General features: G+C 36.6%; 1 protein-coding gene across 4 annotated transcripts in view; it reads left to right on the top strand.

The window, feature by feature from the left end:
• cntn5 (contactin 5) overlaps positions 1 to 14,900 on the top strand; it is a 349,180-nt gene that overhangs the window by 107,421 nt on the left and 226,859 nt on the right. For all 4 annotated transcript variants that reach the window (XM_056239389.1, XM_056239388.1, XM_056239386.1 and 1 more), the window contains exon 2: positions 5,889 to 6,007. In XM_056239389.1, coding sequence (XP_056095364.1) covers positions 5,953 to 6,007 — 55 coding nt within the window. In that variant the 5' untranslated portion in view covers positions 5,889 to 5,952. The remainder of the gene's footprint in view (positions 1 to 5,888; positions 6,008 to 14,900) is intronic.

The raw sequence follows: 14,900 nt of genomic DNA, 5'->3' as shown, positions 1-14,900 counted from the left end.
GGTCAAATATGGACAAACTCAAACATTGGGTTAAAAATGTAATAAAAAAGGTAACCCAATGGCTGGGTTTGTCCATATTTGACCCAAATTTGGGTTGAAACAACCCAGCATTTTTTTTAGAGTGTACATATGCTATGGCTTGTTTCTGATTTTTCATCACATGTCTTTTGATTAGGAGATTCAGTACTCTTTCAGAAGATGTCATAGTGTATAACAGTGAAAACACGGAAAGCCGGAAATTTCCGTCAATGGGAAGCGTTTTCTCATAAATAACGGAGATTTCCATCAATGACAGGGCTATGATCAAGTTGACATTCTTGAAACAATTCTTTAAACAAGCTCTCAACTAATGCTGTAAACTATGCAGGAAATGCTGCCAGTGGAAACATTAAGATTTTACATAATCATCACTCAAATAAAGACAGTTGTTTACAGCCATTTAAATTACTCATATAAGCAAGTTTTGTTTACGTATCAACTAAAAACAGCATAGACTAAAAGACTGATTCTTGGGATTTAAAAACCGATATCGGTTCATGAAACTGAAGATTGATTCAAATCAATAAATCAATATCGTCAACCCAGCCCTACAATGTTTGCAATTTTGGGCTGCGTTTCTCAAAAGCATCGTGAGCTAAGTTGATCATAGAGACCATTGGTGGTAATGGTTCTACTTTTGTTTACGATGCTTTTAGGAAACGCAGGCCTGGTTCGTGCTTTAATGGCACTAACAGTATAGTGAGCTGTAATTTCGTTTAGTTTTATTTAAATCAACAGAAAATGACTCATTGCATGATTCAATATTAAGTCATCATTTCCTGACACTCATGTTGTACCAAATCTGTGCTGTGTGAGTCAATGAGAGAACCAGATTTATGAATTAATCATTCAGAACAGTTTTGTGAATTGGAATTGATTTACTGGAAAGTCTGAATCAAATAACGCTATTTAACCTTTGAACACGCCAAGAGACTCCTGTTAGTCGGATTTACAGTGCGAAAATTCATCAGTTTCTCCTGGAATACATGTAAGAAAGTGGTTGGTGAACTGGGAGAAGAATAGAGTAAACTTTATAGTACTTAAACTATGTGTATCTGATATGAATAACACACGTCGGCAAATTATATTTGAATAGATTGTTATTGCTGCTTCCATAGACATCAGGGTGTATCTTACAAACTCCAAATGTATTGTTTTACTAGTGCTTATGTGTATTTAAATGTCAAATTTATCCCTTTTGCATAGTGTTTGAACATAAATGTGTGTTGGCAATGTGTACACAACCACCCTATAATGATAAAAATCCACCTAGTGCTTTTTTTTCTATCCCCTTAAATCATAAGCACTGTCTCAGAACAACCCGTTCTTAGATTCTGGGCTATGTGACGTACTTTTGCACAAGCCCCTCCCACGACTGTTGATGGACACTGTCGTATTAGCATAGACTGCCTGAGTGAGCTAAACACAGTCCAACATTGTTTCGACGCCAGAGCAGCTGTAGACAAGAATCTCTTCTATGTGATTGAGGTGTTTTGTTATAAGATGTAAGAATGAGCATAGCAGTCTTCATTTACTCTCGTTGTTACTCGAGAATGGATATGTACCAACTGTTCAATAAACTTCATTAAACTCATCAGTATATTTTTGGCCATCATTCGGACGGGGTCCGCTACTACAGCAGGCTTGTATTAATAACAATAGTGGATAAAAGCAGATGACAAATAAGTTATAACCATAATTAAATTAGACTATACCTGTTCTATCTCCATATCATATAAGCTCCGACTCTGTAGGCATTATTGTCCAACTCCGGGTCGAAATGAACACCGCTACTGAGAGTTTCTGTTTTGTTATCATCATTCCGTGAGATGACACGGCGTGTTTTTCTCAGGTTTTCTTAAACATGCTGTAAAAAATTATCTGTTGGGTATTTTGAGCTAAAACTTCACATACACACTCTGGGAACATCAGAGACTTATTTTACATCTTGTGAAAAGAGGCGTAATAGGTGCCCTTTAAATTTCTCTTCATCACTAAAATGCTTTTTTAAGGCTTCAGAAGACTTGAAACGAGCAATATGGACTTTTTTTTATCTTTTTTTTTTTTTTTTTTTTTTTTATCACGACAGTCCCAGTCTTTTAAAAAATATAAATGTTAATCAAGTGATTAAGTACAGTAGTTAAAGGGGTAGTTCACCCAAAAAATGAAAATTAAGTCAGTAATTACTCACCCTCATGTTGTTCCAACCCCGTAAGACCTTCGTTCATCTTCGGAACACAAATGAAGATATTTTTGATTAAATTTGAGAGCTGGATCACTCCTCCATAGGTTTCCTAAGGGAGTGAAACTTGACGGCCCAGAAAGTCATTGAAGAACATTTTTAAATAGTCCAAGTGACTACAGTGGCTCAACTATAAGGTACAGCATGAGGGTGAGTAATTACTGACTTAATTTTCATTTTTGGGTGAACTATCCCTTTAAAGACACCTAACATAAAGTGGGACCGAGATTGTTTTCCTTAAGAAAAATGTACATTACTATACATGAAATCCAAACTAATAGGAACTGATTAAGAGCTTGTGAATCGAATTGATTCATGAAATCTGACGCCGCGTTCACGCAATGACAGCACGCAACGAAACTGTTCACATGCTTGGAATCGGAATGACATGAGTGTGAGTAAATGATGACAGAGTTTTCTTTTCTTTTATTTCTTCTTTTTTTTGCACTGAACTATTCCTGTAATGTGTAATGTGACCTTGTCAATGGAAAAATAAACAATGAAAAACGGTTTCAAGTAGAGAAATAGCTGAAAAATCGAAAGCACGCCATGTGGTGGCTTCCAAAAGGTTGGGCATATGGACACATTTTTTACAGGCACTCCTGCAGAACGTTCTCATTGATATTGTTTTTGATCGGCAGGCCACGGCCATGAATATAAATAATGAGAATTGTTGGTTTACGCTATACTCAGTCTTGGTCAGTCTGCACATGTATGTGTGTGCGTGTTCACTGAGGTGAGGCGCAGGCAGGTGTTATTAGTAATGGATGGATAGAGGACTGAGAGAGAGACTGCGAGAGCTAGTCCTGTCTTTCCTCAGGCTCTCCACAGGACTCCATTAATTGCATCCAGTCTCAAAAATTAATATTTGTTGTTGTTGTTGTTTTCTAATGCAAAAAAGGTTAATAAATAAACCTGCTGCAAGTGTGTGTGTGTGTGTGTGTTTGTTGTGATATGGGCAGCTGCTCGACCTTTAGATGTCTGACCGTACGTGTGTGTGTGTGTGTGTGTGTGTGTGTGTGTGTGTGTTTTGGTGTGGTTGGAGGACGTGTGTCTGCTTTTCAAGCATCTGGCTGCTCTATCATGCCTAAAGCAACATAGCCTACTCATCTGTGCTTTGATCATGGAGACTAATGCATACTCGTACGCCGCCACATCTCTCTCTCTCTCTCTCTCTCTCTCTCTCTCTCTCTGCTCATAAGAGAGTGTGAGTGTTGATTAAAGAGGAGTGTAAATCTAGTTTTCACTTTATTAAAAAAGTACTGTGGTACTTCCATGGCTGAGCTGGGGTCAGAGTGAACTGATATGGCATTTGGATATAAAAGTATCATAGTAATGTTTCTATGGCACTTAAAATATTTGTCAGCTATATGGATTTTTGATGCTGATAGTATTTTTGATCATCCATCAACATTTAATGATCTCAATTAAGTCATGCAGGAAATTGCAGAAATTATATGGACATGAACATTTTAGCACAATATTTACTTAAAATTCACTAAAACAAATGGAAACAGATGTTGATAATACACTGTGAAATCTAATTAATTAGACTTGTTTAAAAAAGCATGCAAACCGATTGCCTTAAAAAACGAAGTGAAATAGGAATAGTATGTTGTAGTGGTGGAACGGATCACAAAATTTAGGGTTCGGATCATTTAAGTTTTTTGAGCCACGGATCAGATTTTTTTTTTTGGATCAGCAAAAAATATGAATAAATAAATAAATAAATAAATATATATGGGGGGGGGGGGTAAATTTGCTTTTCATTTATTACTTAAAGCTCACTTGAAGTTATTCGATACTACATCAAAAACGACTAGCCTAACTGATAAAGTTCAAACATTATTAAAAACAAGTGAACAGTCAGTAATAAAATAAGAACATTCACAAATTAAAAGCAGAGATGAATACTAAATAACACAGTTACAAAGTCTAACAGTAGTATTCAGGTACAGAAATTAATAATTAAGCCTAAATGTAAAATAACACTATTTGTTCACTGTAGAAATTAAAATATAGTTTCATCTTTGTTAAAGCTGTATTTTGTTGTTTTATTAACATTAACATTAACACAGACAACAGTAGGAATATTAAGTGTGTGCTGTCACTTTAAGACCGACTGCATGGGCCAAAAAAACCTGACAATCAACCGGTTTCTTTCTCAACTGTTCACTTATGACATAAACGAGATAATGCTTACCGAGACGGCTATTTAGACATAATTTTGTGTTTATGTGTCTGTTCAAGGTCAAGGAAATGCGAAAGAGGAATCAATTCGGTGTTCGAGGGCTGTCTGAAACGTGCCTCTCTCTCTCCGTGCGTGCGTTTGTGTCCCGATTTTCACCTCTTTTTCTGCGTTTAAAATGGTTTGAATGTGTAAATTGGCAAGACAAAACACGTCCAAATTCTAAACTTTCACTCTATGATGGTTAAATTTAGCAGTTAATCCGCGAATCACATGCGTGCCGAACCATGAGGCAGCTGGTCCGTACGGATCACGGATAAACTGCGATCCGTTCCACCCCTATAGTACGTTGTGCTGACTGATGCTTAGTTAATATATTTCACTTACATGAGAGTTCTAGTAACTATGAATAACTGTAGAGAGTACTTTATAATTTACTTTTGATTTATTCTTGACTTAGGATAGCTACCATTGTTGTTACCATTGTTATGGTTTGCATGGTGAATGTTGAAGTCTGTGACTCAAGCATGGTCACTTTCAAGATATCGTCACAAGTAAAGCAGGATTATATCAACCCAATTAAAAGTTTCACATGTTGTTTGTGTTAGCAAATAACATTTTACAAGATCATTATTCAACATGAAAAATAGGCTAGTTAATGATTTTGTTAGAAGTTAGGCCACCTTTTAAAATAAACCTATTTACTAATTCCTTTCCTTTGAAACCAATGACTGGGATTTCTTGTTGCATTGCTGCATCAATAGGAAGATAATTACAATAATATAAATGAAGTTCCAAGTGCCCAACCAAAGGGAACACTAATCACCATAATGGTGAGCGCAAACAAACACATTTTAGAAAAATCAACATCAATTTATGTAGTCAGCTTATGTGATGTTGACAATTCAACATTCAAGAAGACTTGAAATGAGTGAATGCAACTAGAGAAAGATAACAGCAGAAGTGGAGGAAATGAGTGAAAAGTCTATTAAAAATTGACCATCAATCATCAATCTTATAACTTGGGTTTTCTGAGTAAACAAGGCATGTTTTTTTTTTATAGTACAGATTACTAGATTTTTACAACTAAGACATAAAAAATAGAATTTATTTGTATGATTATTGTTAATTTCTGTTGATTTTTGCTGTGATATTGTGATATCTGTTTTTGTGAAATGTAACTTTACAGTGTACTGAGAACTTACCATGGCATTTTAGTGAGGGTTCTGTTTGTTATTGCTGTGTTTCAGCTGGGTTTTCTCCAGAGCGGATACCTGATACTTGATGAACCATCAGGTTGAGCTCTCAGGACTGATTTATAGAACAGCAGCAATTTCAGTTAAACTAACTTACCTCTTTATTTCACTCTTACTCACACATTCACTTTGTTCCTCTCTGTTGTCCTCTTGTTTTTCATAGGCACTGCTTTAATGAAGAAACAGACCTACTAACAATCTCACTGAAGGGACCCTCCAGAACAAGTATGGGGTCACCATGGAAACCACTTCTCCTGCTGTCAGTTATCAGCGGCCTAGCAGGTATGAGAGTGGTGGTGCGATTATATCAAGATAAGAAACTGCCTTTTCTGAAAACAGCCTCCTCTTGGCTGTCTCTCTCTCTTTCTCTCAGCAACATTGACAAGCTGCCGTGAAACACTTCCTGGTATTTTTTATTTTTTTTTGTTATTCAGGGCTTGTTAGTGCTCGACTGCTTTCGTATTCACGTTATCTGCAGCTCTCATAACGCCGTTGAGGTATTGTCTTGAACTGTTAGCATGGTAATGGCTTGGTTAAGTAAACATCAGATTGCATTATTGATGTCTAAAATGTAGTCTTGAATGTGTAATGTTGTGCATCTTTAGCAGAAAGAGGAGCCCTGGGTGTGCAATTATTGAACAGATGTTTGAACCATACCAAGCTACGGCAAACAAGCTTGGTCGAGAGCTGAAATATTCCTATTAGCATGCTCATGTTTCACGTGCCGTCTTTTGAAGGACCGCTTTGTAGAGACGGCTTCTGTTCTGAAAAATGATAAAAGGAATTCTAAAGAGCAGAAAGTAGAATAACAACAAAAGCTGTGTGGCTACCCAAGCAATACTGTTGTCTATTTCGACTTGTTAAATACCTACTGTTATTGATTTATTTATTGCTAAACGACTTTATACTTGTTACACATCAGTTAATTCTGTTCCACTAATCTGATCGGTCGAGCAACTTTCCAGTAATACTGATTAGAGAACTGAGACATTTCACCGTTGGTTTCACTCTGCTTGTCTGTGTTTGCTATATAGATCAACACGGTGGAGGAAAAATGAACAGAATAGCTAGTTTTTTAGTATATTGTGTCTCGAATATCAATTACTTAGAGTTGTCATGAAATGGAAGTTTTAATAGTCTTTTCTTCCCTATTGTGGCGCATATCGGAAGTAATCAGCTTCTCGAACAAGGAAAAATGTAGGTCTTGAATTTGTCCATCGGGAACATATTGGATCGTTGAATTGTTGTGGTTTGCTATTGGTCCATCTCATGTGAGTGAAAAACGTGTCATCAGAGAAGAGAAGACATGTCTCTGCAAGAGGGAGGGGTAGTATAAATGTGACCCTGGACCACAAAACCAGTCACATGGGTCAATTTTCTGAAATTGAGATGTATACATCACCTGAAAGCAGAATAAATAAGATTTCCATTGATGTATGGTCTGTTAGGATAGGACAATATTTGGCCGAGATACAACTATTTGAAAATCTGGAATCTGAGGGTGCAAAAAAATCGAAACATTGAGAAAATCGCCTTTTAATGTTGTCAATTTATGTTAGCGATTGTGCTGCATTCACTCACAAAAATAAATGTTTTATATATTTACGGTAGGAAACTTCCAAAATATCTTCATGGAACATGATCTGTACTTAATATCCTAATGATTTTTTGCATTAAAGAAAAATCAATAATTTTGACCCATACAATGTATTGTTGGCTATTGCCACAAATATACCTGTGCGACTTATGACTGGTTTTGTGATCCAGGGTCACATATATAAAATGAGCTTTGGAAGCATGTAAGTTATTTCAGTATCGAAAAATGTATATTTTGGACAACATTACATTGTACTTAATTTATTATTTCAGATGCCTTTTTAAAAGACTACAATGACGACAGAAATGTATAGGCTATATTATATATAAAATTCAACCCGCCATAGTGTAGAAGTGACTGCATTCACACACCACTGCTGAATGTATATATATATATGTATATGTATATGTATATGTATATATAATGACATGCAACACATACTGACTGACAAAACTGCGCAGTTTTGATTTCTGGTGACATTAATATGAAAATTGTTATATATATTTTATATAGCAAAATAAATGTGTGTATATATATATATATATATATATATATATATAGGTCATTATAAACTTTTAAACCTCATTAAACTATTTAAAGAATTCTTAAAAAACACTATTTAATGAATGCCTTTGCGCACAGTGCTTTATGAAAGGCTTGACCTCAGTTCAAAAGTGTTTTTTTTTTTTGCATTGCAGTGCAGTTGAACATCTGAAATAATCATCACTATTATATATTAATACATGTTCATTTAAAACTGAAAATCTGAATTGCACTAAGTGTTTGTGGAGCCTGGCCACACAGTTTATATCACACAAACCCGCACAGCATCTGAGCAAAGAACAGATTGCACGCACACACACACACACACACACACACACACACACACGCACACACAAATGAAATCCCACAATTTTTTTTCATGTCATTTAATCAGTGTTGCACATTTCAAAAAAGTAATTCAGGACATATGGAACAGCATTTTTTTTTTTTTAAATAATAATAATAATTGTTCTCATGCTTGAGCAAATATTAGAGCTAGCCTCACAGTCTACTGCCCAAATTGGTAACTGCCTTCTAAGGCAACATACTAACTGAATTGGAACCTCATAAGTGATCGATCCGGAACACTCTACATAGGCAGCAACTCTACAATGTGGAGTCAATAGTTTAGCAACATGTCAACTGTCAAAATCTGCTGTGTCAATTCTCCCATGAGCTTTACATGAGGAACACACTGGGTCTCATTCATGAAACATTCGTAAATATACGAGTAAATATGAGAGTGATTTGCGCGTAAAGAGACCTTCCCGAAAACTCATCTCCTGATTCACAAATACTTCGTAAACGTCAGATATGATAGTGAAATGTGTGTGTGTGTTAATGAATTCCAATCAGTCGTAAATGGGACGCGCGTGCACACTCATTCTCAATTACCATAAATCCCGCCCTTTAAATCCGACTGACAACTATATATGGGCATCATATTATGACACCAAATGAAGGATTTCAACATGTCTTCTCAAAAACGAATGAAAAAGAAAAAAATCTCAGATGCAGAAATCGAAGCTTTATTATCAGAAGTTCATTCAAAACACCACATTTTATTTTCAAGCATATTCTACATAGTGGCGTATCAGGTCCTAAAAAAAAGGAAGCTTGGCAGCATTACAGATGCAGTTAATGGAGTTTCATCTGTTAATCAAACAGTCCCAGAAGTAAAAAGAAAAACCGTATGTAATATATTATATTTTTTCAAAATGCTGTGTAAATATGTACCCGATTAAGGTGAATTAAAATGCAGCCTTAGTTATTAATGAGCAAAACGTTCGGATGTTAAACTCACTATTTACACGTGGCTAGGAGCAGGTGTAGATTTCTTTCGTACTAACTAACTTTTGGAAAATACGAACATTTTAATGAATCCGAAAATTTATGCCAGAACCACTTTACACACGATTTGCACAAAAATTCGTTCTGCTCGTGTTTCATGAATGAGACCCACTGTGTGGAAAAATACACTGATAGTAGATTTTGACACCCTAATGTTAAAAAGTTGCTAAGCTAATGACTTGATGTAAGAGATGTTCTTATTGGGGAGATACCAACCTCTGGTTGCGTTGTAAGAATGTACAAGGAGACGTATATACGAGAAAGATATAAAAACGCTGACGTAAGATGATTTCCTTTTCTATAGAATGTGAGGGAATACCAATGTGGCGGCACGGTTGGCTTCACTTTTTATGATGTCATGAGCAATCCAGTCATAGATCGGTGGTAGAGTCGTAAACTGAATCCTACCTGTTGCAAAGTTTTCCTTGACTTCTCTAATAAAACATTTTTATTCTCTGGTGTAAACTCCAAAAATAATGATCTACATTTTTACGCTTTTTGAAAGCTCCCCTAAGGGTATAGGGGCTCAGTCAGAACTAGGTAGAAATATATTGAGTCATTAGCTCACTGATATGTCTGCTAATTTAACATAAAATTAAATGAACATACATCACGCCAGTTTCCAGCTGGACTGAACACTTGTGGCAGTAAAACGGCAACAGCTTGTATTTAATTTCACACCATAGCGTTTTACATACCATACTGCAGTGCAAACTAATACATTTTGATGCTAGATCACATAAAGTGTTGCCCCATATATATGGCTTTTCTGATGTAGTAAACTTGCTCGGTAGCTTACCTGATACAGCATTGCGCTTGTGATAACGGGTACAAGTCCTTTAAAACATGATAAAAGAGTTTTGAGACTTATGGAAGCATGAGAAAATGGCATGGTTTTTTCAGCAAATGTATTTTAATCTCACATTTACTATTGTTAACAGTTTTGGTTAGGTTTAGGGCAGGGTTTACAGATGTGGTACATTATTTCAAACAAGATTACCCTTAACCTTTGGAGAAAGATTGCATTAACCCTTCATCACCACTGACATGACAATTCATTGCTGAGTGGCCGAAATACGTACAACAAACAAATTCAAATGTCAGATTCACGTTTTGAATAAAATTCCACGCCACTCACTGGTCATTTCGCTTTGAAAGTTTTCAAGAAGCAATGTAACATCATATTGCATATATTTCATCACGTTTTTCTAATGATCCTGGGTTGAGTCATTATCGACAGTCTCAGTTTGTTCGCCATTCTAGAATATTTTCACCAAATATGGAACAAAATATCATTGTCGGGACAATTTTTAAACAGAGCTAATGACACCTGTGACGATAATAGTGTGATACTTTGTGTTTAACTATTTATCATTAAGTTATTCTTTTTTATTTATTTCAATTGAAAAGGGACATGACTTGCATTTGTGTCTATGATGTACAGAGTTCATATTAGTCTGGTTTGTCAGATCTTTTTAGCTCCAGTATCAAACTGCTCTTAATCTCAGTGAAAGGTTCAGCAGGTGACCGTCTTCCCCTGGGCCATGTCTGTCGCTGAATAAAAACACTAATGCTGGTGGGAACAAAGCAAACGGGGCACAGGAACACTCACTACGAAGTGATACCATCTGAGACTCCTGGTGTGCTTCAAAATGAAAATGTCGATTGGAGTTTGGAGAGAGACAGAGATGTGGTGAGGGTTGAATAAGGGAAAGAGAAAAAGCCCTGCTATGAGAGATGCCAACCTGCGAATGTTGGTGTTAGAGATGCCTATCAATGTGACTGTGTGACCTGCATGATAACTTTTCGGAGGTTGTGCTACTTATATTTTGAACCTCGGGAACTACACAGTGCCAGAGGTGAAACATCTGTCCATTTTCACTTTTATTTGGCTTTTGCTAAACTAGCACTATTTTGAGTCATCTCAGGGTGATTCTATGTTTAGGGTGTGATTCCCAATGGCAGGATTCTTACTGTGTGATATTTAAGAAGTGAAAGATTTATCCCTGCTAGGAAATCAAGCGAGCTGACCCCCTCCGCCCGTCTGGGCCATTTAGAATGACATTTCGGTCTCCCCACAGGTAATTTCTGCATCCACACGTGACCTGCAATTGTAGCTGCTATTTTCTAAGCGGTAAACATATGAATTGAGCCTGACTGTGGAGTAAAATTGGACTGATAATCTTTTGCCAGGACATTTTTTTTTCCCCACTCTGCCTCTAGCAATCTGAGGTACGTGCAAAATGCATGACAATACTTCACAATCTCTTTACTCCAAGGCAAATAAGTAATTTGGTCTCTCCATGACTTGAATTGTTGCCTAACAGTCTTTGTGGCTATTCTAGTTTCTAACAGATAGATGTTTTTCCTCCACGTGTCAGGGACCAACACAATAGCCTTATAGTAACTAGCTAAAGGTAGCAATGCTAGCGTGTGACAGTAGCTCACCTTGTCAAAATAGTGTAGCTTTTTTAGTAACAAGCTACAATTTCAATGTAGCAATACTGCCTGTCTGGGAAGCTACATTGAAATTGTAGCTTGTCAAGCTAAGAAGCTACTCAAAATCTATGGTAGTTCAACTAGAGTGCATGTAGCTACAGAGAGACCCAGAGACCCAAACCCAGAGAGAGAGAGACCCAGACCCAGATCCAGAGAGAGAGACCCATAGCTATAGACTATCAGCTAGACATAAAAAATAGTGGCTACATTGAAGCTATTTGGATGGGCGGTGGCATCTTGCAACTATTACATTATAAATACAATTATGTAATGGAATATTTTAAAATTATGAAAAATGGGGATTAACAACAACATTATACCTTTTGATTAGGGAGTGCAATGCAAATTTATTTATATTTTTGAATAAAACTGGACAAACTTATGGATAAAGCCTTGTTCAAATCCAAACTGTATATAATTAAATGTAATCATGTTCCATTTCGGGTTAACAAATAGCAAAAACTCCCCGTTTAATTTATACAAATTTATTTTTACCAAACCATTTCTGTAAATATATATTAATTAACAAGTAAGTGTAAATTATAAATAGAATGAGAAGTGCTTTAGTAGAGAACATATTTTGTGTGTGGAACAGGTTGGATGTTTCCAACAATTTTTGCCAAATTGCAATTTTGCCCCAGCTACTTTTTGAAAGCCGCTGAAAACCCATATACAACACACAGAAAAGCATTTATAATCACTCATTCTTCATAATTTAGTTCATATGAAATACATGTGTATGGGCTTGTTTGATGGATGAATGGTCTGCCAGATTCTTATTGGAGCTGATGACACAGTACTATACAATAGCTGAAAACTGAATATACATAGGCCTATATATATATAACCTAAACGAATGAGGCTTCTACTTACATATTCATATTCTTCTCCCTACCATTCAGGGCAGCTCTTATAGAAAATCAGGGTGCTATAGATCTGTTTGCTGCTGCACATCAGAAACTGATTGCACTGCACTCGTTTACACTTTACAAATTCACTATTGTGTTGTATTTCAGTTGTCTAAACTATTGTGCTGTCATCTGGCTCACCTGTTATCCAGCAAGAACCAGGAATGACTATAGCATCTATTATTCATTTGAATTAGTTTTTATCCAATTTTAAGTTATTATCCATGACTATACGGATAAGGTATTCAGCTTTGGGCCGATCCCTAATGAATATATGGTTATTTTCAGAGATATATGTATTAATTCATTTCACATTTTAAAGCGTGTGTAATACAAAAAGGCAAAAAATTGTGATTTAGCATTTTGTCACACTACACAGCTAATCGTTGGATAAAGTACCTCATGACTGGAAAAGCTACATTTTTTTTTTTTTAAAGGATCTGAGCTTCTGTCACACTTCTGAATATTGCTACATTTACTCCCCAACACTGCCGCCAGATATATTTACATTTACACTTAATCGGTTAGCTTAGCAGATGCATTCATTCAAAGTGACTTACAAATGGTGAAAAAACTATTTGGGGCTAAACCAGAGTCATACTGTGCCTTTGTGTATGGTTATGGATTAAATATAGAATATGAATCTCTTCATGCCAGTCAGAACAGCCAGAAAGCTGGAAGTAGTGTTTGCTGACAGCCGCCCATGCGGGAAGCGTTTCCCGAAAGCATCGTTAGCCTAACTATGGTCGCAAGTTCCATTGTTTTCAACATTATTTCAGCAATTTGGTGTTTCCCGAAACCATAGTTCCAATAAGCGTTTGAATTGTTTTTTTACCCAATTTTAAGTTATTATCAATGACTTTCTGGATAAGGCATTCAGCTTTGGGCCCATCCCTAGTGAATGTATAGTTAATTTTAGATATATATTTATTAATTCATTTCACATGGTTGTAAAGCGTGTGCAATACAATAAGGCAAAAAAAAAATTTGGATTTAGCATTTTGTCACACTACACAGATAATTGTTGGATAGAGTACTTCATGACTGGAAAACAGCATCATAAACATACATGTTCAAAAAAAACCACAGCTCTCTACAGTAGTTAAAGAATAATTTATTTTAAAATTGTGTGGACTGCAATAGATCATGTTCTTGAGCAATAAGCAAGCTAACATGCAACACATACTATGGGCTCTATCTTGCACCCGGCGCAAATGACTTTGTACACTGACGCATGTATCATTCCTATTTTGCACCCGCGCAAAGCGGACTTTTCCCTCCACAGACACACGTCGGTTAACTAAGAAATACACTTGCGCTCCCCGGGGCGGTTCAGCCCAAAGAGGAGGCGTGTTCCGGCGCAAACTTTCCCTCATGCTATTTTGCTGTTCTATAAAACAAATGCGCCACTGACCAGAAAAAACCTAGTCTAAAGTCAGTGGCGCGTTGCGCGTTGTTCATTATGCTATTTTAAGCGCGCGTGCTTGGCCATAATGTAGTGGGTGCACAACGCATACACTTTGATTCTCTTATCAACTCAGATGCAGCAGTTTTTATTTTTGCAAATCATACATTATAACAAGGAAAAATATTTACACATGAGGGAAATCATTGTGGTGTCCATGAAGATGTAAAAAATTTATTTATTTTCCTCCCACGCCTGTTTAACCGACGCTGATTTGGGTGGGTTTCTCCCATCCCCATACAATGTCACTTCTCTGTCTTTCACGGTCCTGACAAGAACGTCGCTCTCCTCGGCTGTGAACCGCTCCTGGCGCGCGCCTGCTAAATCTGCCGTTATAATAGCAATCCGCCATGCAACATGCGCAACTGCTCTTAAAGGGAATGTGAGATGACGCTCTGATTGGTTTATTTCACTTTACGCCCAAACCACACCTATGAATAATGAAGCTATTTCAGACCAACCCCTTTTAGATTTGCGCCAGGCGCAAGAGGCATTTATCCCACCGGGAAAATAGCAACAGCGCCAGGATCCGCCCACAAAGTTACTTGCGCTTTGCGCTTTGACACTTGCGTTTCAGATCGTTAAAGTAGGGCCCTATATCTTTCATCTAAAAACAAGAACAAATTTCTTATTAGATATTTTACATGTCCTCTGCAATGGACACCACAACTGAAGCAACGTAAAAATCATCATATTTTAACCATACATATGAACTACAGTTGTATGCAGTATGTGAAATATTAAGCCAATTAAATCAATACTCTGATTTGAAACTACCATGTAAACGTGAATTTCTGATTACCTTAATCCGGC

Source organism: Rhinichthys klamathensis, unplaced genomic scaffold (assembly GCF_029890125.1).
Source record: "Rhinichthys klamathensis goyatoka isolate OS25496 unplaced genomic scaffold, OSU_Roscu_1.1 h1tg000561l_1, whole genome shotgun sequence".
Classification (NCBI taxonomy): Eukaryota; Metazoa; Chordata; class Actinopteri; order Cypriniformes; family Leuciscidae; genus Rhinichthys; species Rhinichthys klamathensis.
Note: the sequence above shows the minus strand (reverse complement) of the source record. Positions and strands in the feature narration are given on the sequence as shown.